Here is a 26,569-nt window from a genome sequence, read left to right as displayed (position 1 = left end):
GTGTCACTTTGCTTTGTGCAGCCATACTGATGTCCTCTAACAATCTCCCCTGGGTTCAATTTGCTGCCACTTTTACAGGTTCTGTCTCTTTTTAGCTGCGTGTCTCCCTTCTCCAGTTGCTTTAATAAAGAGCCCTAACTTTCTGAGACAACTAAAAGAAAAGCCTTGTTAAATAATCACTAACCTATCATTTTGTCTCACTGTTTCAGGCACACCGTAAGAAATTAAGAAAAAAGCTGGCAGGAAAGCATTACAGAACTCATACAGACTAGTGCCTAGTACCGCTCCTGCAAGTAAAACTACTCAGTGAAACAGTGTGCTGAACTTGGCCTCTTATTAATACATCACTCTTCTTTCCACAGAACCAGATACTCCTGTCCCTTCAGCCCCAGAATTACCTCTGATCTCTGAGCTGAAGAACTAACTGCATTAATCTGAATTGTTTGCATGCCCCTTATCTGTTGTCTGCACAGAGAGCACCTAGGGCTGACAAGGTATGCAGCTCCTATTTAGGCTCCTGTTCAACTGACTGTCCCAATCAGCAAAGTGCTTCAGCATGTGATTTAAGTCAGTCACATGCTTAAGTGCTTCAGCAAACTCAGCCTTTGAGGTTAAGCTTATCCAGAACCAGCAAATTGTCATGACTTCAAAAGCTCACATCAAATCAGAGATGACAGAGGAGATACCAGCGAGAGCTACCAGTGGCTCTCAGAGATTTGGCTGCCTAATTGTTCACCAGTTTGCCACGTTACAATCCTCAAATCACAACCGATCTTGAAAAACAAAACTTAGTATTTTAACCAGTCTGTATTTTAATCAGTAGTTAATGTGCAATGCTCTTTGAAAGGAGCAGCAATTTTCAAGCTAACTACAAAAAGCAACTTAAACTTTCCACCAAGGAAAAAGCTTCAAGCCATTGTTTTGGTATTTTATTGCAGTGATAAGCAGGGTTAACATTACCTCCCAATCTCATGCAGCTCTGCATAAGCAAGGTCAAAGTTTTCCTTCCACGAAATAGTGGCACCATCAGCGGCAGAGTCTTTGGGAGAACAAAGCACATTCAAGAAAGCATAAAATTAAAGACAGCTTCCTGTGGGCTATAAATGGTATATTTTAAAATTATGTGAGACTACCTTACTTAAAACAGCGAACATTACCACTAGGAGTCCAGTTTCATACTGCTCAGGCACAGCTTCAATGTGTTGGACCACTAAAAGCCAGAACTCCCCAGAGGAAGGTACGGATAAAGGTGGATTCAAATCTGTCCTTGCAATTTTGGGCTGAAAAGGGCCACACACACAGTCTAAGGGCATGTCTGTGTGCAACCGAGAGGTAGAGCTATGCTGTGTGAGCTCTCGTTTCATCCAGCACAGGCTATCCAACCAAGCCAGTCACAGACCTAGTTATGCACTGGAGTTGCTAAAGCATGGGGAAATGTGGGGTCTGCTCACAGCACCGTTGTGAGTGAGCTGTACCCCAAGTTCCTGCAGCACCATGCGCTGGGGGCTCGCCTCCATCGCAGCCTTCCTATGCCGGCTGCATTGCTTGGCGGGGTATGTTTTGCAAGCTGACTTGCAGACCCCAGCTGGGCTGCCCAGCAGAAGTCCCTTGTGCTGCCAGCATTACTGGAAAGGCGGGGGGGACACCAACCAGGACAGGGAGCCTGTTGCCCAGAGATAAAGACAAGAAATAGTCTTGGGATAGAAAGCAGGGAGCTGCTAGGAAACTGCAATAGCTTCTGTGACAGAGGGAGGCTGTGAGCCCTGCTGGAGGAGCAGACATGAAGAGCCTTTCTAGTGGCAGGAGCTGGCTCTGAGCACCTCCCAGGCTATTTCTTGTATTCCTACCAGGTCCGGGATCAATGTTTTTATCAGGGCCCATCAAAGCACACCATACAGACCGCACAGGTGGACACTTGTGTGCATCAGTCCCTCCTCGCCGTGCCCACTCACCGTACTCTGGGAGCCTCACAAATTCAGATGGGTCACTGGGCAAGCTGATCCCCCAGGGATTGCTGGCGCTCACTCGAAACTGATACTGGCAGCCTGGGGCCAGGTCCTCAATGACGAGGTACGTGTCCAAAGTTGAGGCTACCGACTGCTGCCAGACCTGCGAGCCTGCGTTTTACAGAGGGAGAGAAGGAGAGCTGAAGGAATCAGTCTCAATACGTGAGCTTAGAGCAGAGGCTTTCTCTGCCCAACTCATGCAGTACCCTGGGAGGTTAAAATCCACAGGAGTTTTAAAAGGCAACGTTATGGCAGACCGATGTATTTCTGTTAAACCATAACCAGACCACAGGAAGCTATTTTGTGTTGCAGCCACCTTCCGGTCTGGCTAAATGAGGAAAGAAGGAAATGCCCCTCATTTGACCGACTGCAACGGAAAAAACACAGCCCAGGGACAAGTTGATCTCTCCAGCAGTCTAGCTGTGGCTGTGTGCTACAAGCGATGTCTCAGGGCAGCGTGATAAGACAGGAACGGAGGGCTGATTTGATGACAGCTCTGCTATGAGAGAAATGTTAGCAGAAATACTGCAAAAAAAAATATGGACAAGGGAGTCCCAGATGAAGCTGAGACAGGGCATCAGTCCAATCCAAGCACTTTTGTAGATGAAGTCTTTTTCAGAAGATGTGGAGCTGCAGGAGGAGAACCAGCTTTCTGAAGCTTAGTATGGGCTTTTTGCAGATGACCAGGATTGCAGCAAAGAAATGTGTGACTCTGTCATGTGCTTCTGCTCCTAACAGAAACAAACCCAATCATTGACTAACCTGTGGCATCCGAAGCAGCAATACTCTATTCATCTGCACAGGGTCACAGAAAAGAAAAGGACCCCTGGGACACTGAGCCCTGTCACATGCTATGATTTCTTTAAAAAATATACAAAATTTTATCTTATTTTAGTAAGTTCAGGGCTTTTTACCTTTACATTATTTACCATGACCCATACATTTTGTGTGTGTTGTGGGCAAATTCTGATTGTCAGGTCTCACAAGGTCAAGGTTGGTTTTACAGGGAAGAGTCAGTGATTTCTTTGGAGTGGGAGGAATACTGAAAACTGAAAACACTGCTGCTTTTTTGATGTTTGTTTTGGTGGCTGTTGTTAATAGAAGAGCTTTTATTCTTTCACAAAATGCCAGTCACACTGATGGCACAGTGAGGGTCGAGGCAGAGTATTTACTAAGAGAAGGTATTAATATGATGGAGTGATTAAGTTTGCACATTTACTAACATGAGGTAGGATTTTTTGAAGGATGAAGGGGAAAAAACAGAGGCCACATACCTAAGGCAAGGTTTACTGCCCAGGGACCCTCACACCTTTGCAGGAAGAATGCAAAAAGAGATCTGAATCATTTCAAATGCCCTTTTCAAGAGCACATGCCTGTGCATATTGGGAAAACAGTGCATTTAATATCTGTTTAATTCTTCAGGGGAAAAGGATGGTTGGATTTAAGAACAAATGGATTTCAGAGCTGAGCTTGAAAAGTATGCAGTGATCTGCAACTCTATCCAGATCAAAAAAATAATGAGGCTGCTTTGTTTTTGCATTCCCAGGAAACATCCACCAGAAAGGATGGATACCATGGTGGTAGAATGCAAATGATGAAAGGATGCCTTAGTGATGGATATGTTTTAGCTTAGCACACTTTACTTGCCGTAAGTGACTGGAGGAAACAGAAAGGTCTGTAATATATGAGAATTTGGACTGGACGATAGAAGGGCATCTTTTGGCCTTAGACTTTGGGATCTGTGAGCAACAGCTAGTGGCACCCCAGTGGTGGCAAGGATGCTTTTGGGACCTGTTGTACCATAAAGGAGACTTACTTTGTTCTCATTCTCCCAGCCAGTGAGCACAGCTCAAACCACTTACCTTCTTCTCTGTACTCCACAGTGTAGCCTGAAATGGTGCAATTGCCTGTACTGGACGGGGGTAGCCAGCGTAGGATCACAGAGGTGCAGCTTCTCTCCTGAGCAATGGGGCGATTTGGGGCAGCTGGGACACCTTGGGAAGAGAAAACAAGCACCAAGTCCAGCACCACATCAACAAGCACTAGTGCTTTACTCTGAAGATCAGGTGTATCAGGTACATCAGGTCACTACAGGGCAGCTGCGCTTTGCAGAGGGAGCTCTCTAGCTTACACTGGGTTACCAGCACAACCAGAGGAAAGGCAATGTCATGGTCCCGTTCACCTACCACCGTGGGCCTGATACTTCCATACTAGCAGCTAGGAGAGAACCGTGCTGCTTGCAAGCCCCGCTGCCTCAACATAGTCTCACAGTACTACAGCACAGGGGGAATTTCTCCTTGCTCACAGCTGGTGGTCAACTAGATTGCGACACCCCAGAGAGCTCCCTGTGAGACTGGCCGGGAGAATCACCCCTTGGGTGTAGAGGATCTGCCTGAGCTCAGCTGCTGTAAAGGCAGAGCCTCTTTACCTGCCACCTTCTGCTGCTAATTTTTGCTCCAGCTCAAGACCTGATGCAAAGTCCATGGAACTGAGGAAAAAAAATATTCCCATGGACTTCACCAAGCAGTGCGTGAGGTTCTGGAGGTCGGGAGGCAGTTACTATTGAAGTGTCCAAAAACGACACAAGGCAGGCATTCAGAGTGCTTCTGTGTGTATGGTGCTTGGTATGTTTGGCAGCAGATTGACAAATGACCAGTAATTCTTCTGTGCTTTGCTCAGGGCTCCCTTCAGCACAGGAGTAGTTAGTGCAGCCACTAACTTGCTTGGATAAATTGGGGAAATTATATCTCTAGGGCAGTTTGTGAGACCAAACAAATCTACTTCTAAATGCTTGTGACACTTCTGCATCTGTAATTCACCAGTTAGACATTTGTCTCTGTGCTATCCCCGTCAAGGCAGCAGGCACCTCTCATCTCTCATGCTAACAGATCCCTTCCCAGAGCTGAAGGTCATGAGCATCAACTCATCATTTCATATTCATGACAATGAGATGGGTCCCTAATTACAGTGCTGAGAATTCAGGCTCGGAGACATGGCTCCAAGTTGAATCCCTGCAGAACAGTTCACCCAGGCCAAATCTTACTCTCACCTCCTCTGTCCCCCACAGAGGAGGGGAGGCTGAAAATCGGTGTCACTGGATCCCGGGTCCCCCTGCTCCAGGCAGACTCTAAAGCACAGAGCTCCCTGCGGGCTGCCGGGACATCATTCTCCCAGGGGCTCAGTAGCCTGAGGGAGCTCAGCTTCCCCCGGCTGACCTTACCGAGCCCCTGGGAAGCAGCACTGCGAGCAGAATACAGGAGCTGAACCAGTGCCAATGCCTTTTCATTTCCCAGATGTGATGCTTATGATCAGAAGACTTAATTAAGCACAAAGAGTCTGCGATGCCTTTAGCCATCAGTGGGAGTCCTGACTGAGGAACAGTTGTATGATTTTAACGTCTCGATTCACCTGGCACAGCTCCACATCTGGCTGCCTTTGCACTGCCTATTCCTGTGTGCTCCCAGCCCCCACCAAGGGACCCCATACAGGAGAAATCCTGGGTGTTAAGGTCAGATGCGCTACCTTGAACTTTGATGGTTGCAGAGGTTGATGCGGTTCCGTGTTCATTGGTTGCCACACAGGTGTAAATGCCGCTGTCCTGAGGCATCAGGTTGCAGATCTTCAAGGTGAGCTCCCCGGAGTCACTGTGGATGCAGGAAGCCCCAGTTACAAAGCGCTGCTTCACTTGCTAATGCTTTTTATACCAGCTCCTGTCCTCATTACAAACACACATGCACACAAATCCTGTTAACTCATTTGAAGGAACATCCTCCCAGCAATTCGGTACCCAAGTACAACCCCTCCATATGGCAGGATTAGGCTGTTAATGAAACCTTCGAGCAGAATGGTCCAGATTGCCTGCCAGGCAAATCTACTTGTCTGCTGTGGCCTCGGAGGAGATGGGGAAGGATTACTCGAGCAGCAAGCAAAGTCCAGGAGCTGAACATTTGCTGTGCCTGTCCAGAGCTGGATGCTTAGGCTCCATATATCTGGAAAGATTTCCCCAGGCACATCTTTCCTATCTTGGGAGATGCTGAGCTGCCTCTGCAGTTAAGTCCAATGCACACCAGACAAATTGGGCTTCCCGCAGATGTAGAAGGCGGTCACACAGTGCAGGGTTCCTGATATTTCTGAGGAGCTTCAGACCCCTGGAGCATGTGCTGTTGATCTAATGTGGCTGCCAGGCCCCTGGTTGGAAGGCTGGACATCTCACAACAGCTAGGGATAAAGAACACCAGTGCCCAGTTCATGAGAGACACTCAATCTTTGGGCCAATCTGAGAAAATAAACAGCTCAACGTAGTCTAGTGAATTTATAGCAGGTCTGTACATAGTCACTTCGGTTTGCACACTGCAGTCTTCAATATGCAATTTAAAAGAGTTGGCCTGAATTAAAGGATTTTGATTGTGTAACTGCTTTAGCTGCACTGGAGACCCAGCTTAGAGCCAGCAATAAATTCCCTTGATGGCAAAAGTAGACTAGTTCTTGAATGTGTAATTTATCAGAAACTGCAGAAGGACATGGTTGCCGGTATAACTGCCTGGACGCTGTGGCTTTTGCTGGTCTGACTATGCTGGTTTGAAACAGGACATAAATATCCCCTTCCCCCACAATCCGGACACTCATGCCAGCAAGATTTGTAAGACAGCCACTGATCTGCTGGGCCTGTTCTTGGCAGGCAGTGCCTTCACTGAAAAACAAATACAAGTAACAAGACAATACAAGTGCCGATAGTGCACAGGGAGCCAATGCGCAGGCAGAAGACTGTGATGGAAAACAGGACCCTGTAAGGAAATATCCCCCCATCCCAACCCCAGCCAGACCCCAAAGATAAGGCACTAGCAATCTACTGAGTAATGGCTAAAAAGACAATTTTGGGTGCTCTAGGGCGGCCACACAAGCCAATGGTCTCTGAAGGAAGCTCTTGATCAGATGTAATTTTTTTATTGAACCCATAAAATCCCTTCTCTCTTAGCGTTCATTTTTCACTTTCAGTGACTTTGTAGTCCCTGAATTCATCTCAGCCTGAGCCAGAAGTGCTGAAAAGTTAACATGAAAGATTACCTCCCAGAGATTTCCACTGCAGTTTGGCCTAAATCGTTTATATAAGCTGCAGATGAGCATTCAGCAGCACGCTGTTACCTGACCTGAATTCAACTCCAGATCTTTTTGGATCTTCCCAGTGCTTGTTGTAAAGATGGTTTTCCTCCCCACTAGCCAGGCCAGGAACAACATGACAAGCATCATTCTGTCCAAGCAAAGCCAGATGCAGCCTTCCCAGGAGCACATGTAGACTCTTTTAGGAACAGCTGAGGAAAGGCTCAGAAAAACTGCAGGAGTCACCATCTCTGCCCATGAGATGAGAAAATGCCCAATGATATGGGTATTGCAAGCCAGTGAGGGCTTGCTCTGCTCAACTCCTGTTCCTGCCAAAAGCGAGCACGGCATCAAACTCAAGCAGAGAAGCCCCAGCAACACAGAGGCAATATTAGCCAAACTAATATGTTGGAAACATTCTGGCTTCTGGCTTGCACCTGGCTTAGGAGGTCAATAGGAGCAAGCTCACGTCTGCCAGCAACACGCTTTGTGGATATACCCCATGTCAGCTCGGGAAATGATAGAGTTACTTGAACCCCAAAGTTTGACCCTTTCTAGCTGACATGTGGTGCAGCGATGTGCCGATACACCATGTCAGACTTGATTAACTGCACTTCTAATGAGTCTTGTAGCCTGGCTAGTACCATATTTGAGGGCAACGTGACCATCATGACCAGCTATGTTGGGATCCACAGGCAGGACCTTACCAAGATGACACCGTGTAAGTGGCTGTGCTGTTGTCATTGTCAAGAATGTTTTGATCTGGTCCTTTCCAGGTTATAGTTGGTTTGGGCCGTCCACAGACTTTGCACTGCAGCATCACTGTGTCACCGAGCAGGCAGGTGATGTCCACTAATGGCACAAGAAACTCTGGAGCCACTGGAAAAAAACATGGGGACACACACATGACACCTTCTTTTAAGCTGCAGGTGAGGATGTTCCCGATGTGAGTCTAAAGAATACATTACAGGACCAACTATGGGATCTGGGTCCCAAACAGCTGGGGTTCCTGGGATTATGTTACCAGAATTTCCCCTTCAGTAAAAGCCAGCTGTTGGCAGCTCAAGGAAGGAGGTAGTGGGGACTGTCCGACCCCCAGCCCTGTGCTCTGGCAGGAGGGTGAGACTTTGTGAAGGCAGGTTTGGGGGCTTCAGCCTCGCCTGTGGCCCCAGGCTGTGTGAGCCGAGCAGCCAGCAGGAGGACTGCTTTCCCTGGGGACTGAGCAGTGGAGAGCTGCCTTTGCTGTAAATGCTGGTGGGTGCGGAGCATGCTGTTGCACTGGAGTAAATCACAGCTGCTGACTTGCCCCTCCATGCCAGTCAGTGCACAGCTGTCCTTAACTCACCTTCTTGAATGAAATTGGGGTTGATTATCTGTAAAATACAAAGAAATAAAAGCATTTATTTTTCTGGACAGTGACAAAGAGACGTCTGGTTTCACAAGGTACCGTGGTGAACCTGACCAGAACCGCAGAAGCACTGACTAGTGGCTACAAGCAACCTGTAACAACCAGCGCACGCAGCAAACTCTCGTGATAACAGAACAAGCCCGTGCACAGCTGGGAAGGTAAATGAAAGCTATGGTTTCTTGAACTCCGATAAAGCATGACAGGCAACAGGCACAATGCTAAGGCTGAGGAGGGTGGATGTGCTTTCTCTTTGCTTGGGTGATAATGCTCAAGCCATTAACTCTTCTTCTCGGAGGTGGTTTGTGCCTCTCTGTGCCTGGCTCCAGACCCATGTCACACAGCACCTGCAGTCACCATGCACCTGGGACATCTCACCAGCACTCTGGCAGCTTTGGGGAGACGTCTTTTAACTTCTGCTCAGCTTCAGGAAAAAAAGGTAAAGCACTAAAACAGAAATACTGTCTTCTTTTTGTCTACTGGCAAGTACCAGTCCTGCAACAACTCTTGGCCTATCACAGTGAGTAGAATTTCACTCATTTCATTGGACTGCTGGAAACTTTTCAACTTGAAACTAGATTTAGATAACTGAGAGTTATTTTTTCTAAGACTAGTTAATTGATCAAGTTAGCAAAGACTTGAAAAGCTACTGTATCTCTGTGGCCAATATATGGCAATTACCTCATGTAACCCTGGAAGCAAAGTTGGGAAAAGCAAAGACAACGCCACTAAGTTCTTACATGCACCATCAATCCTAACTACACAGTGGGGTACAATAGTATAGAGGTTTTAGCCTCATTAACTGTTTTAATCACCTCATAAGGCCTTGTTATCCAAATTCAAACTAATAATTTGACATCAAGCACCATAAACACCAGTGTGGTTTATCTCGCCTTAAATATCTTTGTTACTATCTATTTCAGAGCTATTTTGGAAGATGCCAATGAAGCAGTGACCTAATTCATGGCCTGCCAAAGCTGATGGAAGTTTTTTGCGGAGGCTCAGAAATGAGGCCATGAAGCAGAAGCAATAACCCTTCAAAATAACATAGATACATCTTCAAGATGTATATTTATATTTTGATTTTATAAGTAGTTTTCCAAGGTGAACGGCTCAGGGTGCCATTCAAGGAGGCACTTGAGCATATTCAGGTTCATTTTGGTTTCATAGCCCTTCTTCATAGCCCCAGGCAAACCTCTGGTACCAGCACTGAGACCTCAGGTTCTGCTTTCCCCTATCACCACCAGAAAGCCCAAATGAACCAGGCATGGACTCGCCACTCACAAAGGTTCATTTTTTCCCCATAGAAACATACCTTACATCAACAAATTCCTCACCATCTGAGACAGAGACTATCCTTTGTCCTAGCAATAGGTAGAATTTGATCCTTCGGGACACATCTACAGAGAACACAACGTTCACAGTACTGGCTGAAGCAACTGGTCAATGCCAATGCTTTACACTCTGCACTTGAGAAACGAGTAGGAGCTGCTGCCTGTGGGCAAAGCAGGTTTCAGTCCCTACCATGTAGTCAGACAGTGCTAAAGGTCTGCACCTGGTGGACAAAAGTGTGATGGTTTGCACTCTTACATGCTCTCAAGAGCGCTGAGATTTCAAATGTTTAATTCCCAGCATCCTGGAAGGAGCCAACCTCTGCCTACATCCCTGGAGAGGACTCTTTGAGCACTATGACTATAATTAGGGCTTCTTATTTTTTAAAGCCATGTTGGGGGCACCTCTGCGGTGAGGAGGCTGCAGGAGAGGAGAGCGTGCCACCCCTGCAATGGGACGGCACAGCAAGGCTTGGCAGGCAGGAGCCTGAGCGGGTGAGAGAGCCAGCCAGGCTCTTTGGGTCCCGTGTCAGCTCTTCCTCCTCCTGGCAGCACCTCTTGGCCCTGGTTTCGCTTGGGAAGCACAAAGCCCCATCTGAAGGGTGCAGCTGGGCAGCGACACCAGGACATGGACCTCTGGCCAGCCACCCCAGCAGCCTCTGAGAGGGTGAGGGGCTCAGAGGCAGTGATTGCTGCTCTGCAGGGTCTGGGACCCACATATGACCCGCTGGATCCCCTTCTCTCCCACCTGTGCATGTGGAAAAGGAGAAATGGATCTTAGCGATTAAGTTGCATCGCTCACACAACACAGCAAAGGAAGAAAAAGCTGTTCTGTGGATAACTATTGCTCACCACTTTTCACTCAGTGAGACCATCTACTTATCAGCTGAGTAACCCCAGGCATCAGCTCATCTGCACATACATCTTCATTTTTGTAGTTTTTGGCTTAACTAGAATACACATCTATCCTCCAAAGCTCTCCCCTTCCTTCCCTGCAGCATGCACTAAATTCCCTTATTATTCACTGATTTCCATCCTTGTAGGATTAGAGATCAGGAGAACGAAACGCTCCTAACACTTTATATTAATTTTATAACTCTAAAGGATTCATTAGAAGATGTAGCTACAATAATGACTGTAATTGATATATCTATAAATAAATAATGCTACATTTCTAATGACTTCCAAGGCACAATCATTTATAATAATTGCCTTACCAATGTTTTTTTTTCCCCTTGTCTCACCATGGGAATATCAGAAAGAAAATTACCACTCCTAGATAATATTGGAAGAGTCTATGGGTAAAATTTACATTTCCTTTGCTAAAACTTCATCTGTTAATTAATAAAATGTTACCTAACAACACCCCCCCAGCCATGTCGCAGCTTTTTCCTGCTGTAAGCTTAGACAAAAATAAAATCCTGTTTGCACGAGAATATTTAAGTGCTACCAAAGTGATTTAACACATCACTTAATTAGGCAATGGGATTTGGTCTACTTTGGAGGGGGTCAAATGACGGGGTGAGAAGGGCAGAAATAGGAAAGCAAAGGTTCACAGACAGATCTGTGCCCAGAAGACAGATCTGCTGGCTCACAGGTCCGCTCACAGGCCCCGGGGGTTTGCTGCCTCTCTCTGCAGGCTGGCTGGGTTTCAAGGCTATGGGTGGATGGCAGGAGATAACAGACTCCACAGAGTCCTTCTAGATTAAGTGCAAGACCTTTGAAGATGATTTCTTCATTTGCCAAATAGATTTTTAATCCCCGTGGGTGGAGAGGAGGGCTCCAGAGCGTGGCCCCGCTGCCTCGGAGGACGGGAGCTCGCATACCGCTTGTCGGCACAGCCTCCTGCCGGTGCCGTGGCTGGTTTCCCTTATGGACGGACTTGCCAAGCACCTTCCAGAGCCTCTTGAAAATGACAGTGTGTGCAAAAAAAAAGCTGGAAAAGCTGACAAAATCCATGCAAGTAACTCTTCCCAATTATCTTCCTCTTTCTTGGGGCTTTTACAGAGAGATGAAAGCCAGGCCATGTTGCTCTTAAGAGCAGAAATCCTTGCCAGCGAGGGGCCTGGGCCGGGCTGCTGGCGGGCCGGGTGAGGTGCCGTGCACTGAAATGGGGATTACGGGCATGGGGGTGCAGCTCCCCTGCAGCCACCGAGGCTCGGGGGCCAGCATCCTGCACCCGCGGCACATGATGCTGCCAGAGATGCTCGCATGGGCAACGCAGTGGGCTCCAAATCCAAGGGACTTCTCCCTCAGAGAAAAAAAAGGTGAAAGACCACCTTCTCCGGCACGTTTTTGCCCTTTTTAAAGCCCCTGCTCGCCCTAGGGAGCTCCCACACAAGCCAAAGGGCAGCGGTGGTGTTTGCGGGGGTGATGCAGGAGTCCTGGTTTCTGTACATCACTCCCTCGGGGAACGCTCTGCACTGCTTTGAGGTTACTGGGTGGAAAAAAACCCTGCTGGTTATGTGGCTTTTGTGGAGTTTTACTTCTCTCTGAAAAGCAACATAAGGCTCAGCCCTGAAACCCCACTCGGGCCGTAGCCGTTTGAGCGAGGATCTCACAGCCCAGCCCTCAGCCAAGCATCCCCGGCCACGGCAGCCATGTGCGGGGGAAGGCAGCCTGGGGCCTCACGCTGACAAGGGCTCCCTGAAGAAATCCCAGCAAACACCACCTGCACCACTGCATCTGCCAGTCTGGCCTGTGAGCGAACAAACTCATGGGGATGGAACTAGCCGACGCAAAAACTTCTCACACCATCTTCAGTGTCAATCCACACCAGGCAAACACAAACCCTGAGGGATGAAACTCAGTTGGCAATGCAGTCGCTCCTCAGGTAAGAAACACAGCTGGCTCTTTTTTCTAGGAACATAAATTTAGCTGAAATGAGATAGAGTTATTTTTTCCATTGGATGAAATACCTGTAGCCCGGTCCAGGGTTGGTGAAAACTTGTAACGCTCCTTCCACGGCCAGGAGAGTTTCTGTTTCTGTTTTCCCATACAGTGATGGCTGAAAATGGAAACCCCACACAAGGTGACAAAGGCAGACCATGAAACGGCCTCTGCTCAAGTGATGTGGGGTCTAACGCTGACCAGACAAAGACAGGGAGCTGGAGGGAGGGGGGGGTGAGATAAAGAAATGGGAGGATGGGTCAGGGTTATTCAATAAAAAAAGCCAGAAATAGATCTTGCTTCTCCCTCCTCCAGCCTGGGCTGTTTCAGGGCTCAAACCAAAAAAGGCACGAGGCGTGCCTTTGGGGACCTGCAGGGATCTAAGTGACTTAAGCGTAACTTAGGGTAACAGTCAGGCTTTAGAAAAGCAGCAGAGCTGCTGCATCCAGCAACTTGATATATTGCAGTACTGGCCCACTTTTTTCCTGGTTTGTTACACTCATGTTTTAAAGATAGAAAGGCATCTGCAGCAGTAGCAGCAAAGTCCACTTGCAAAGTGACTCCAACCACCCTAATTCTTAGCAAGAGCTTATCTTGCATTTGTGCACACGTGCTGTATCTTGGGGGGAGCGAGAAACCATTCTGCAATGCCAACGGCTGGTCCTGAAACACTCTGCAAGTGCAGCTCGGCCGTCTGCGAGGGCTTCTCACCTTGGCCGGGGTTTGCCTCTCCGCTGCAGAGATGTCCTCGCCATGCCTAACCCATCTCCCTGGAGGACACTTGAGCCCAGCCCAGACACATGCAATGCACAGAAGGGCCCAGCAGATGCCCAGATTTTTCCAATGCCACATTTCAGTCCCATTTTAAGGGAATGCATCAAAAGTGCAGGAGTGAGAATATTTTTTCCCCCAAAGCATAAGGCTAGGCTGCAAACCAAGCCCTCTGTAATAAGATCCATGCTTTATCTAAACAGTAGAGGGCATGTTTACTCCAAGACAAGCAGCTCAGCGTTTTGTAAACACTTCATGGCACTTCTTGTTCACTGAGTTAAAATAAAATATTGACGCATTTGCACATGCTGGTAGCAGAGTCAGCAGCATGTTCCTTGCTCCCTCACTCACCCCCCCCCCCCCCCAAACACCCTAATGATTCTCAGAAAAAAAATGAAATGAGTTACAGAGGAATTAAGCCAACTCTAACTTGTAGGAAAAGATCTACCAATCTGTCTCAGACTAGGTCAACTTTTACTTTGAGACTTCTGGGGGGACAAGCTCACAGTGTCACCAGCCTCCCCTCCCCCCCCCAAAAGAAACAAATTAGCAAGAGAAATTTCTTTATAAAAGGAGCAAATAAGGATCCCGCTACACATGGATAGATGCTACCAAAGGGAAAATATAATTTAAAATAGGAGAATGGTATCTGATGAAATGTCCCATGGCATCAGCCTTTTGGTGGGGATGGGGGATGCCTTCTGGCACCCAGCATGGATGGGCTCAGCTGCCTCTGAGACTGATGGAGAAGCCACAAGGGACGCTGACTGTTGTACATGCATCCGTGCAAAGCAGAAGTCCTCTTGCCCTCATCATGCTCTTGCTGCGAGGCCCTAATGGCTGGTGTGCTTCAAGGGCTGTAGCTGTGGGATGTCTCTGGTACTCCAGGCACTGCGTTCTAGCACTCTACCCCCTCCCTGCAGATGAAGTAGGTCACTTCTTTCTTTTCCAAAAGCTAAACCACCGTGCCCGCGCTGCCAGCTCAGGCTATGTCACACCTGATGAGCCACCTTCCTGGTCAGTCTCAGCAATCCCTGGCCACTCGGGGCAGCAGGGCAGCGGTGTCACCCATGGAGACCACCCCAGGGAAACGCAGGAGGTTCTCAGGATTGTACTCGTTCATACTGTGATAACAGGCCAGGAAAGGCTTTCTTAACAGTATTGTGCAAGATCTCACCGAGAGAGTATTTTAGATCTGCTCTGGAGATGGACAATTTGAGGCAGGGGGGTGAAGGCATTTGCCTAAAGGACTTGGGAATTCTTGGCCGGAGCTGAGTGTTGACTTGGAGCCAATGCTGTATCCACCGAACCATTACTTACTCAACCACTTGGACTGTGAGGGTGCTAACAAAATGTTTTTCCCTACAGGATGTTTCCTAGTGCTTATCTTGCTCTAAGTGTCTCTGAGTAGTTCTTAACATGCTAAAATGTCATAACTGAAAAAAATAGATTATGAAGCCCAACTTACGTACCTTGGCAATAGCCCAGCTCATTAATCTAATGATGGCACTTCCACTGGCTCGGGGTGGGCCTGGATTTCATCTCTCCTTTGCGCAGCTAAGAAACTGGAACAAACACTAGACACTCGTTGACAGTTGCGTGTTGTTCAGGATTACTTGTAATGCACTGCAGTTGGAGTCGCGCTGTGCAAAACAAGACATCTGGAGCTATGTCAGATCCCTACACGTGAGGTCCACCCCAAAGCCTGGAAAAGCTGCTCTGAATTTAGTGAGGTTTAGCTCAGTCAGGTCTTCTGACTGCTGGAAGGACATTCACTTAGACAAGAGAGGTAGCCCAATGGGATCTGCACAGTTCACTTATGACCCCTTCAGCAATATCGAAACCCCATGAGACGTTACGACACAGAATTGTAGGACAATTAGTTGTGTCATTGTCCAGGACCCCAGACTTGGGTGTGGACGATATTTACTGATTCACAAGGGCATACACCTTCTTCCCAGAAGTGGAGTTGCCTGTCCCTGTGCAATTAGCTACAGACATGTGGAAAGGGAGTCTCTGATCTTTCTTAAATATAGGTTACTCCTATCCCTCACGTGGCTACACATGCTCCTTAAGTGCCTGCTCCTCGTGCCTAACAAGTGAGTTTGCACCTTCTGTTTTGTGAAACAACAGCGCAAAGCAGAAAACTAGGGAAAAAAACCCCAAATTTCATTTCCATCCCTATGCACTTTCATTACGTATTAATAAACAAAGAGAAAAGAAGCAGCCACCAAGAGATACTATTTCTAGTCAAAGTAACAATGAATGGAAAGTTCTCCAGGGCCAGCGTGACCCTGTGTGGGCAAAAACACAGTAATGGCATTTCAGCTCTTTTAAACAGTCACCCAGAATTCCACTTTCCTGCTCTCCCTATGTATGTTCTCCAAATTTCTTTCTGTCTATGCTTCCCCTTGAAACAAAGGCAAAGTGCTTCAGAAATGTGGAATCTACTGAACAGATATGTGGTATTTTATAAATAGCAAGCAAAGCTAGATCTGAAAGACGACAGTAGCTGTGGGACTTCATGGTTACTACAAGCAGCTTACCAACTTCTTGGGCAGTGAGTAGGCTGGAGGTAAATTGCACTGACATTTCAAAGTAATTAGTATGTCTGCTTTGCATTTAGAGACTGCTGTCTCTATTATAGCACTGGGTGCACGTTCTCATGCACGGTGGGAGGAAGAGGGATGTCAGGGGTGACAGTCCTATAAGAGAAGCCAGGTGACTTGCCCTGTTATTACCTGGCTGTAATAATAGCTATAGACAACTCCGCCTTAATGACACAGGTAGGGCCTCATGCGCCTCTGAATGGTGATGGCCAGGACACAGCTCTCCTACCAGAACTCCCAGTGTCTATAAAATCCATCATGAGCTGAGCCAGGTGTGAGGACAAGGTCTTCCCCCTCCTCGGGCAGGCAGTCACACTGTCTCCAGCTCCCCTGGGAGCTTGCCAGCGGCTCTGCTGGGACGTACCATGCAGAGTAGGGAAAGGAAAACCAGGTGAGATGCTGATTTTCACTGCACACACAGGTTGGGGTGGAGAGGTAGCACAGCTGTTGAACAATTATTGAAGCTTAGAACACAAAGCCTAAAAGACCGATGAAGCCCTGGACCAGGCTCTGGTGGTGGAAGTAGCTTGCCTTGCCTCTGTTTTAATGAGAAAAGACTTTAGCTCCCAAGGCCTTAATAAAGTTCATTTCTCATAACACGTTTGAAAAGGACCATCAAAACACCCACAATGAAGGGAAAGGGAGAACAACTGTGGCTTCCAGTAGTGCATACCCCAGACCTTTACAGACTAGACTTCCCCATGGCCTCTTCTAGGGCTTCATGAGCATTTTATGAGCCTGCCCTTGCTCTGCTCCCTCTGGATGATTTTTAGTTTATACTGTGTATCAGCATTTCCCCCCCCCCCCATATTTCTTAGCTGGACCAACGAGCTGACCACACTCACTCCAGGCTGCAGATGTACTAAAACCAGCACAAACTGAGGGCCATGCTGCTCCTTGCAGGGCAGTCAGACCTTAGTAAGTCACCCCCACAACTGCACTCTGGTTTTCTCTCGCTCTGCCTTTTTAAACATTTGCTCAGCCCCAAAGAGTTTTGCTGAGAAGCAGACTTGAGCTTTCCAAGCCACGAGGAACCTTGTGGCTCCTCAGGACTGCAGTGCACGGACACTGTCACCTCCAGTAAGTGACCTGGGAGATGCAGGATGGCGTTTCTGAGAGTAAATCAAGTCACATACCAGGCACACAGTTACTCCCCCAACAGCAGATTCATACCATAGCTAAGACTTCACATCAGTGTCTTTAGGTTTAAACAAAAAGGCTCTTATCTCCTAAACTTCAGAGAGGCAGGCAAGAACAGTAGACTGTACCATGGTAAAAAACCCAAATCAAATAAAAAGACCCATGTAGAGTATGCTATAACTAACTAGAAATGCTGACAGTGTAAGGACTCAGATACCTTCCACTGACAGTTTTAAAACGTCTGGTTTTCCTCCTATTGAGCAAAGTCAAAACACAGAAATCCTCTGCAAAAAGAATGGCAATTGTCACCCAGCTCTGTACCATACACCTGTATCTCAGCCACCTTTTACTCCACAGGGCAATTTTCGTTGATCTAAAGCTTACACAGACTTTCGTGCAATAACTGGGCACTGCCTTGTAATAAATACGTATACTTCTAGTTGTTACCTGTGATTGGCAAAATGCTCTTTGAAAACGCAAACACACTCCTGAGAGTAATGCAGCTTTAGTGGTAAGAACTATTCAAACTCCAGGATGTCAGCTGGGTCAAAAGCTTTCCTTTAGTACACATTCCCTTCTCAAAGATGTGTTTCTGTGCACCAACACAATTAAAATAAAAGAGAGCCTTCAGGTTAATAGCTGAGGTGCTGTATCTCAATACACTTCTCCCTCTTTTTATTCCCTCCAGGAAGAAGATCAGCTTTCTTTTGCAGGATGTTTATAGTGCAGCCTGGCTAACAGCATCTTGGAGATCTCCTAGGACACAGATATCCCTGTTCTCCAATGACCTGCTCCATCATCTCTACAAAATCACGTATGTCTCTCTGAACCTTGTCTTTGCCTGTTTCAGTAGGAAGGTCTTTCAGCCTTGGTACAATGTATACAAATGCTTGGTCACTATACACAGAAAAAATGGGTCCTGCAAGATATTAATTGAGGAGAACCAGATATATAACTCTTTATGATTTTAAGCTCCTTTGGGCTCTCTCAACAAGGCATGTCTTGGTCACTCCACTAGAATCAGTGGCTTCACACTGGGAAGAGTAGTGTAATGGATCGTAATTTAGGTCCCCCTATCTGCATCAGCGGTGTCTGTGATACAGGTACGTGCACGCAACCAGTTTTACCATTCTTCTTCAGTACCTTTATAGAAATGCAGTTTCCCACTCTGCTAGGAGAAGAAAGAAACTTTGTCTTTTCTGATCCTCTAGATAATTTAAAGCACTAGTTGTGGCGCAACAACGTTTGCTCTAGTGATTTATAACACAAGCCTGACTAGCAGCTCAGCATGCATTGCCAGGGCAAGGGTTGTTTTTAATATAGAAAGCTGCTACATTTATGGGCAGTTGACATGCATGCATTATTGTTTCATTGAGTGAGGTCCCAGGTGGGAAACAGCGATTGAGGGTGGCTGTGTGAGCCTCCAGCTCAGCAGGAGCTTGTTCCTCAGCTTCCTCCACTGCTCCCAACACAAAGGCAGCCCAAACTCCAGTTCAACACTTGGCAAAACCAGAATTGGCACTTTGTGTGAGTCACACTTAATTGGCACGTATGTCCACGAGCGATATAGACCCACCAGCTCCCCTTTCAGCAAAGACTTTTCAGAACAGGCACACGTTCTTGGAAAAAAAAAAAAAAAAATCACAAGGATGATTGTCTCTACCTCCATGCTAGTATTGGGGTCAAGGTCATCACACTCTGATTCCTCTGAGCTGTTTGTCTCCTTGTTTGGCAGCATGAAGAGGAAGAAAGAGAACAAGAGATTAGAAGAGAGATTGGTTAGACAGGGCAGAGCAGCACAGGAATTGTGAGCAGCATGGAAATGGGTAACACTACAGAAAATGCTCTTAAAAACCCAAACAAAACCCAAACCAACAACAGAACAAGGGAAGCAAAGGCAAAGACATGCTTTTGCCAAAGAAGAAGCCGTGATTCTGCAAGTCGTTCAGGTAGTAAAACCAGAGAGGAAGCAACAGGAGGAAGAACTGTGGCCACCATGCTGGAGCAACCGCTTCCCTCGGGCCCAGTCCCTCCCCGGCTGACTGCAGGGCTGCCGGCTGGCTGGGCGGTGGGTGCGAGGGACGCCCGGGTTGCAGTGGCAGGGTTCCTCCCTTTGCACATGCCATGGCTTATTTCACTAGGCTTACAAGACGGAAAGCCTCCGCAAAGGAAAACACTTAATCATGGGCTCTCCTGGAGAGGGGTGGATCCAAAGGACATGCTCAAGTGCTTTCCTGAATCAAGGCTGGGCTTTGGTTGTGTCAAAATCACAAGTGTTTTCTTGCCTCTGTTGGGAGGGAAAGCCCCAGATTAGTCCTGAGCAGGCCTCATGGTCGGTTTATAGGGATGGATCCTCTGAATTGGAGCACAGTAGTCAGGCACCCAGAGCAGAAGATGGAGCTTAACCCCACAGTTCTCAACCTTTTCCATACTGGGAGATCTCAGAGAGAGAGAGACAGACACAGACACACAGACACAGACACACACACACACACACAAGACCCTCTCCTGGCAAGACAGAGTCAGCATCTCTGCCCTGTCTGATAAAATGGAAAGAAAAAGGTCATTGAGACCATCTCCCCAGACCAAAACTCTTCAGCATCTCAAGGTTGAGAACCCCTTATCTTTAGATGTGGTGAAATGCTGGCCTAAAGAAAACTCATCAACTTCAGCAAGGCCATTGGTTCACCCGGTGGCTTTCTCACCACTGCAGCTGCTCTGATGGAGCTGCAGATTGGGCTAGGTCAGAGGTCAGTAAATCACTATTGTCCCAATTTTAAGAACAGTTATTTAACCATATACGTAGTTGGTTTTTTAATGAAGATTACTTACTTGCGTGTGGGATGCCACAAAAAAGAAAACGAAAAACAAAGGCTGCATTTTATCTTGCATGCAAAAATCCTGCTAAAATGGATACTACAAAAAAAGAAAAAAAAAAAAGATAACTAAAAAACCCCAACAAAAAAACAAAAAACCAACCCAAAATCGCCGCCCCCTCGCTCTCACAGGAGAGGATGCTATAGGGGGTGAAAAGGATGGGAAGCAGGAGAGCAGCACACAGCTTTCAGATGGCCTTACTCACTTTAACAGAGACTTTGTTCCCCAGAATATCCTTGGATTTACGTGGCCCATTGGCTTCATTTTTGCCACTGCTCTCCTTTTCCGCCCGCTTTCTCATGCGCAGGGTATGCCATGAACATGACTTCCTGTTGTACCAAAAAACGCAGCAATCAAACGGCAAATCATAGCAGGAAGGAAGGATTTGGAAAGGGGAACCAGCATCCACATTTGCGATTACTGCAATTCCCTAGAAGGTGAAAGCCACTGGCAATACGCCTATCTCAATCTGAGCAATGAGAGTTGAAGTTAAAAACCAAACCAAACAGTTCTGAGAAGCAGATGTTGTGCCACACTTGCTGTTTAAATGCATGGAGCAGGGAAAAAATGCCCATGATGGAAGCAGGCAACTAGAACTTGGTCATCTGGTTTCAGGGACTTTGTCTTGCATTGCCACAAATAGAAATTGATTTTATTTTTGCTACAGTTAAAAGGTCAATTCAGCCCTCAGTCTTGTTGGTTAAAAGCAGTGAAACAAATGTAAATACAGGAGAACAGTCTTAATAGATTACTCAGTAAAGCAAATTAAAAAAATTTAAGAAATTCAAGGTGTTGCTCCCTACATGTTGCTCAGAACATGAATAGCTCGACAAATAGGAGCTACATCATTAACTTTCCAAGAGATAAGTCATTTCCTAGAATGCTGTGCCTCTCAAGACCAAGAATTTCCCATTTGAATTTGCCAATCCGATTAGAGAGGACATCAGTCAGTTCATGGTTTTTTGGCCAGCACCACAGCAGGCATGATTTCCAGTACATTTTTCACTCCTCATTACTGTTCCTATGACCTTACTCTTGGAAAAAAAGAAAATAGACCATGTCACCCTTTGTAAGAGCAATGCTGTGTTGACAACAGAAATTGCACATCAAAGCAGACATAAAAAATTAAGAAAAAACAAAAGAGTTCTTAATATGGATTTCATTTGGTTTAAATAGTGGACAGGTTAGGGGGGTATTTGGGAAGGGGTATGTTGTCCAAAGCAGAAAGCTCTCAGAACAGCAGTGTGATGAGCTGGGATCCAGGTTCAAAGCATCTGCCCACCTTTAAGTCATGCAAATTTGATTTGCATGTTTAAGCCCAATGTTTGGCACATGTCATGTCTACAGTACCTTGATACATTTTACAAAGCAAGTTGCATGTAATCCAACGATCACCTGCGATGCCAATAAAACGCAGTATGTTAGCAAGGTAGGACTCCAAGGATGCCCCACACAGCCGACGCTCCCCCATGAACACTGCATCTGATTCCTAAGTGGTTTTTGGCTATACTTCAGCACCTGATGGGATCTGTACAATAGCTCCAATTTTAAAAAAGTAATCTAACGGCCTCCCAACAGCTGGCTGCCACTGACAAAAGACTGAAGTGGGTCATATTGACTGTTTTGCAATGAGGATTAGCGTCTCCACTGCAAACAGCTGGCACGGCCAGTCATGTTTGAGCACAAGGAACACCAAAGCACCCTGCACATCTCAGCCAGACAGTGAATGCTGTCTGATATTTGGGCGTTTCTGGAGGAGGTCCAAATTAGATGTGCAGAGCAGAAGTTATCCAACACTTCAGGACTGTTACATTTTCCTTTAAGATATGGTAAGAGTCAAGGACGTGGCTGATAGACTCCCTGACCTATCGGTGAATAATACATGGTGCCAACACTACTGGATAGACCACATATTTTGTGTACAGTATTTGTCAACAGAAGAAACAGTTTTATTACTCATACTAATTAGTCAATACGATCTGGCAGACTAGACAGTGCTAAAGGTAACACCAGCTCCAGGTCATTTTTTACCCATAGGACTTCTATTATTCAAGCCTCTTTTTGGTTTCAGAGTTGTTTTAGCTGTTTGAGTCTGAAAACATGATTTAAGACTTTAAATCTCACTGCAGTGAGAAAGAGAGAGGGGTGACGCACATGTCTTTCAATTTTGTTATGCCTTCCTGAGCACAACTCATCCGACTACATAATTTGACTCTGAATTTGACTGTACAGCTGCCATGAAATCGGAGTCTTCACCAGGAGCCTGGTGCCGTGGATGAATCTAAGGGCACGTGGTTGCATACTGTGGTTAGAGAGGAACCCGGGAATGGCTGTGGCAGACGTGCAAGAGACGTGCTATGCAATTCCTTTGGCTTAACATGCAATTCATAGTAGCATTCATTACTGACTGACAAGTAAAGTCATCATTTCTCCTAACAAACTGCAGCAGAGATCAAATTATTATTTTTAGTGAATCTGTCACAAAATCTTTCCTCGTGTTCAATTCTGTGCCTCGAGGTACTCATGTAAGGTAACACAATTTGTAGCATACATCAGGCATTACCATCTAGTCATTTTAGATGTTAAAAGAAATCAACAGGTATTACTGAAAAGAGGGTTGTACCTTCTGTATTTAATACCAAAAAAACACTTTCTTGCATTAGTCATTTCAGACTGACAAATTTCTAAAAATCAGAAAAGAAAAATATATATCCACACATTTGTTAAATAAGCAACAAAATGTTATAAACAAAAAAAAACAAACCAAAACAAAACCAAAAAAAGGGTCAAACTAGTTCTTTTACCTCATTAAAACATGCTCATGGTGAAAATTTATTTTACATATTTAAAATAGTACATTTAAAATTAGTTACATTACAGGTACAATGATGAACATTGCGACTATCCATTATATTGCACAACCTGACTTCATCAATATGAGTTTGTTTCTTTTCCTTTTTTTCTTAAATAGTGCAAAATACTTTATACAGGAATGTACTTGGATGGGGGTCTTGCAAACCAAAAAATATATTACAAAAGTTACTGCGAACAGAAAAAAAAAACCAAACCAAACCAAAATAAAAAAAAGATACAAGCTGTACAAGGAAATTGCCATAGACAACAAAATGTCTCCTCCTTGAGAAGCAAACCTCAGTCCAACACGGGGCCTGGATTTTTTGTGGGGTTTTTTTTGCTAGATGCTGTTATAACCAATATATAGATTAGTAACTTAATACAACATAAATATAAGTCCAGTCCAAGCAGGTCCATGTTGGTGTAAAATGGTGTAACGTAAAACATATCTTTAACCGTCTATGGTTTTATTTCTCTCCAAAGGATAAACAAAACCCCACAAAATGAAAATAAGCAAAACCCGAGCTATCCACCATGGCTGCCCGACGCTGCGGATTGACCACTCAGCTTGTTCCAATGGCACTGTAGATAAAAATCAGCAGGCATTCCCTACCATTTGGGTTTGTTTATTTATTTTTTTTTTTTTCCTCAAAAAATCCACATAGTGCTCCCAGCGAAGCCAACATGGCACTTACTTGATGCTTCCGTCGCTATTATCTGTAGTGGATTTAGTGAGGGGAGCCAAGATATTGCCGGGGATCCATCCTTCAGCGGCTGGAGAGTGGTCATTTGCAGGCTGGTACACCAGGAACATGTTCTGCTGGTTGATAGCAAGGATCTGAACCACCTCTCCTTGATTCACACAGATCTCATCCTCCTTCAGTGCATAGTAATCTTTAATCACCACCATGGAAGAGGTCCCATTGCACCCTCCCAAATCAGTCTGTGAAAACGGACACAACAGAAACCAGTGAGCAGGCGGTGCTGAGGAACCTGCCTTTTCTGGCAGCAATCCCACTAGTTCATTTCCAGCCTAACTGTACCGGGGAAGAAGATACAAAACACTTAAAGTTCACATTGGTAGAAAAGGATTTTAAGGTTCTGAAAGGCGGCAGTAATCTGATACAAACCAGCCTCCTATTTCATATTAGATTTCACAGCTGCTAGCGACGGTGCCCCAGCCACGTTCTCATTTGTGTGGTTTTACAGATGAACGATCTGCGCTGAGCCAAATGGGGGAAAGACCAATGAAGGCTCAATGTTAGAAGCCAAATGAACACTCACACATCTCATGATCTTAAATATAGGTCATATTGGAAGGTGGCTTTGGTCAACCACAGCCAGCAGCAGGGTCCAAACACTGCTGGTTACTGACTCTTTGGTGGTTTGTGTGCAGGGCACATGCACCCAAATTATATCCTTCAACTGGCACCCTGCGAGCTGTTATGTGGGAAAAGGTCTAAACTCTTCTATGCTATCAGAGTAGACCTCTTCAGGAATGGGTGGTTAATGGATATTGGAGAAGCCTGAATATTGCTGCTGCCAGTACTGCAAATGGATCAGTTCAGTTCACCAGGTCTGCAAACACAGTCCTGAAAAACACTGGGATCAGTGCTCCAGCCTCCAGGGTCAGGCTCTGCCTCCATTTCCCAGCTGAAGAGCCACCCATCTGGATGCCTGAGCTTTCGCAGTCTGTTTAATCCCAAATCACATTTTACACCATTGCTTCAGTATGTTGATTCCTGTTGACCTGGTTAGCTGATAATTAAAGCTAACTTCACAGATTGTCTATGGTATAAGAAATGGGCTATGAGATCATGTTTTATCAGATGAGCTCAGTACCTTGCTTTGTTCATACTTGTCTCCAGGCTGTGAGTGTTCATACCCTGTGCTGCCGTTGGAGGTAGATATCTTCAGGGGTGGGAGAGATGGGTTACGGCTTGTAGCCTTCAAAGGCTTCTCAGACCCTACTGGAACAGAAGAATAGGGTCTGCTGTTGGGCTGAGGGACCCTACCGGTCTGGGGCCTCAGCACTGCTGAGCTACTTTCTTTGCGTTGGTACTCTATGGGAGACTGTAGCGCTGCAAAAGAGGACAAGAATTAGCTATATGCTTTCAAAGGTGTTGCAAAGGGCTGCAGAGAGTGTGTGGGGTGATTCGATCGGAGCGTACGCATAAGTTGCACACCAAACAGGAACAGGAGATGCCACCCATGGAAGCACACGGCATGTTCATGGCTAGACAGGACGCAAGCATGTTACACTGCACTGCACGTGAACTGAACACAACAGTCCATGCTACTGTGAAGAACAGCTTCTCTAACCAACACAGTGGGCTAAAATATTTGCCATTTATAGCGTACATGATTGCATTCATTTTGTTTGAAATTGCACAAATTAATTGCATCCTGTAGCCAAAATAAATGAAAGCCTGAATAAGAGATGCACGGTTCATTTACAGTGAATTTTGCTATCATCAAAAAACACAGGTCAAGACTCATAAGTCTCATTTGCGTATTCCCAAGAGAGTGTGACTACTAAATACTCTTCAGACGTGATGCACTGCAACTTGGCGCTCTCTGTGCTTTCTGTATTAACTACTTTGGTTCAAGGAAACTGCTGGAAATGACCAGCAAGTGAGGAAGTATAGATGGCACAAAGACATTAATCCCAGCAGTCCAGATCTCTCCAGAAAACACCCACAAGCAACATTAAACAGCTTCATAAGCCTCAAAAAAAGTCTGCTTGTAAGAGTGTACATTTCATAGTCATGGAGAGAGCTCACACTGGGAAAAGGAAGGATAAAAATGCCAGATTGTAAAGAAATAAAGAATTTGTTATGTTTGGAGGAAAAGGGATCAGGGCTGGGACTCACAGTGAACGGAAAAGGAACAGATTTGCTAGGCTCAGACTACCAACCCCAGACCTATGGGTTTGGTTTTTTGCATGTCATGTGGCTTTAATGGATGATTTACAGTCAGTTAATACTGTATACATGCACCAGACTAAACGTACTGGAATGCAGAGAGACTAGTCTAGCAAGAGGCAGACGGAGGACATAATGTCATAGCATCAGCCCAACCAGGGAACCACAACAGAAGGAATGTCTTTCCCAACAAGAGGAAAGGAAAGAAAAACAGAAAGGCTCAGCACCACAGAGCATAATCTCTAGCATTCCCCTTGCAGAGAAAGGCAAGACTACTCCAACAAGAAATCACTTAATACTATAGAACAAGAGACTAAAAAAAAAAAAAAAAAAAATCAAGGAGGATGCCAGATCACCATTTTCTTCCAAAGGACACAAACATAGACCTGTAGCAATCTGGAAGATTATTTGGCTCCAAAACCTACGCAGTGACCCTTGTCACAACAGTGCTTCGTATTTATGCCACAGTGACTACCGGTTTCACTCGCTTACCTCAACTGCAGCGGAAAATGCTTTGGTCCGGCTGCAGATCAGCCATAGAGGACAAAGAAGGTTGGGGAGAACTTTGACAATGATTTTGACAGTGACGGTGACCTTTTTCTAGTATATACAGTAGATTAAGCTGCAAGGTCTTTAGCAGTAAGATCTGAATGAATACTTATCAATC

General features: G+C 46.0%; 1 protein-coding gene across 15 annotated transcripts in view; it reads right to left on the bottom strand.

Annotated features, from left to right (window-relative positions):
• Positions 1–26,569, bottom strand: part of KALRN (kalirin RhoGEF kinase) — a 532,819-nt gene that overhangs the window by 9,592 nt on the left and 496,658 nt on the right. For 8 of the 15 annotated variants that reach the window (XM_030018367.2, XM_030018359.2, XM_041124229.1 and 5 more), the window contains 10 exons: positions 24,821–25,059; positions 23,674–23,921; positions 20,331–20,454; positions 18,912–18,971; positions 8,449–8,476; positions 7,811–7,982; positions 5,529–5,650; positions 3,869–4,000; positions 1,953–2,117; positions 961–1,039 (listed from right to left, as the gene is read on the bottom strand). In XM_030018367.2, the coding sequence (XP_029874227.2) occupies positions 961–1,039; positions 1,953–2,117; positions 3,869–4,000; positions 5,529–5,650; positions 7,811–7,982; positions 8,449–8,476; positions 18,912–18,971; positions 20,331–20,454; positions 23,674–23,921; positions 24,821–25,059 (1,369 nt within the window). Of the gene's footprint in view, positions 1–960; positions 1,040–1,952; positions 2,118–3,868; positions 4,001–5,528; positions 5,651–7,810; positions 7,983–8,448; positions 8,477–18,391; positions 18,417–18,911; positions 19,536–20,080; positions 20,165–20,330; positions 20,455–23,673; positions 23,922–24,820; positions 25,060–26,569 lie in introns of those variants that run through there. The other 7 variants (XM_041124233.1, XM_041124234.1, XM_041124232.1 and 4 more) reach the window with 7 other exon arrangements.

The sequence above is a fragment of the Aquila chrysaetos genome, chromosome 6 (assembly GCF_900496995.4).
Source record: "Aquila chrysaetos chrysaetos chromosome 6, bAquChr1.4, whole genome shotgun sequence".
NCBI lineage: Eukaryota > Metazoa > Chordata > Aves > Accipitriformes > Accipitridae > Aquila > Aquila chrysaetos.
Note: the sequence above shows the minus strand (reverse complement) of the source record. Positions and strands in the feature narration are given on the sequence as shown.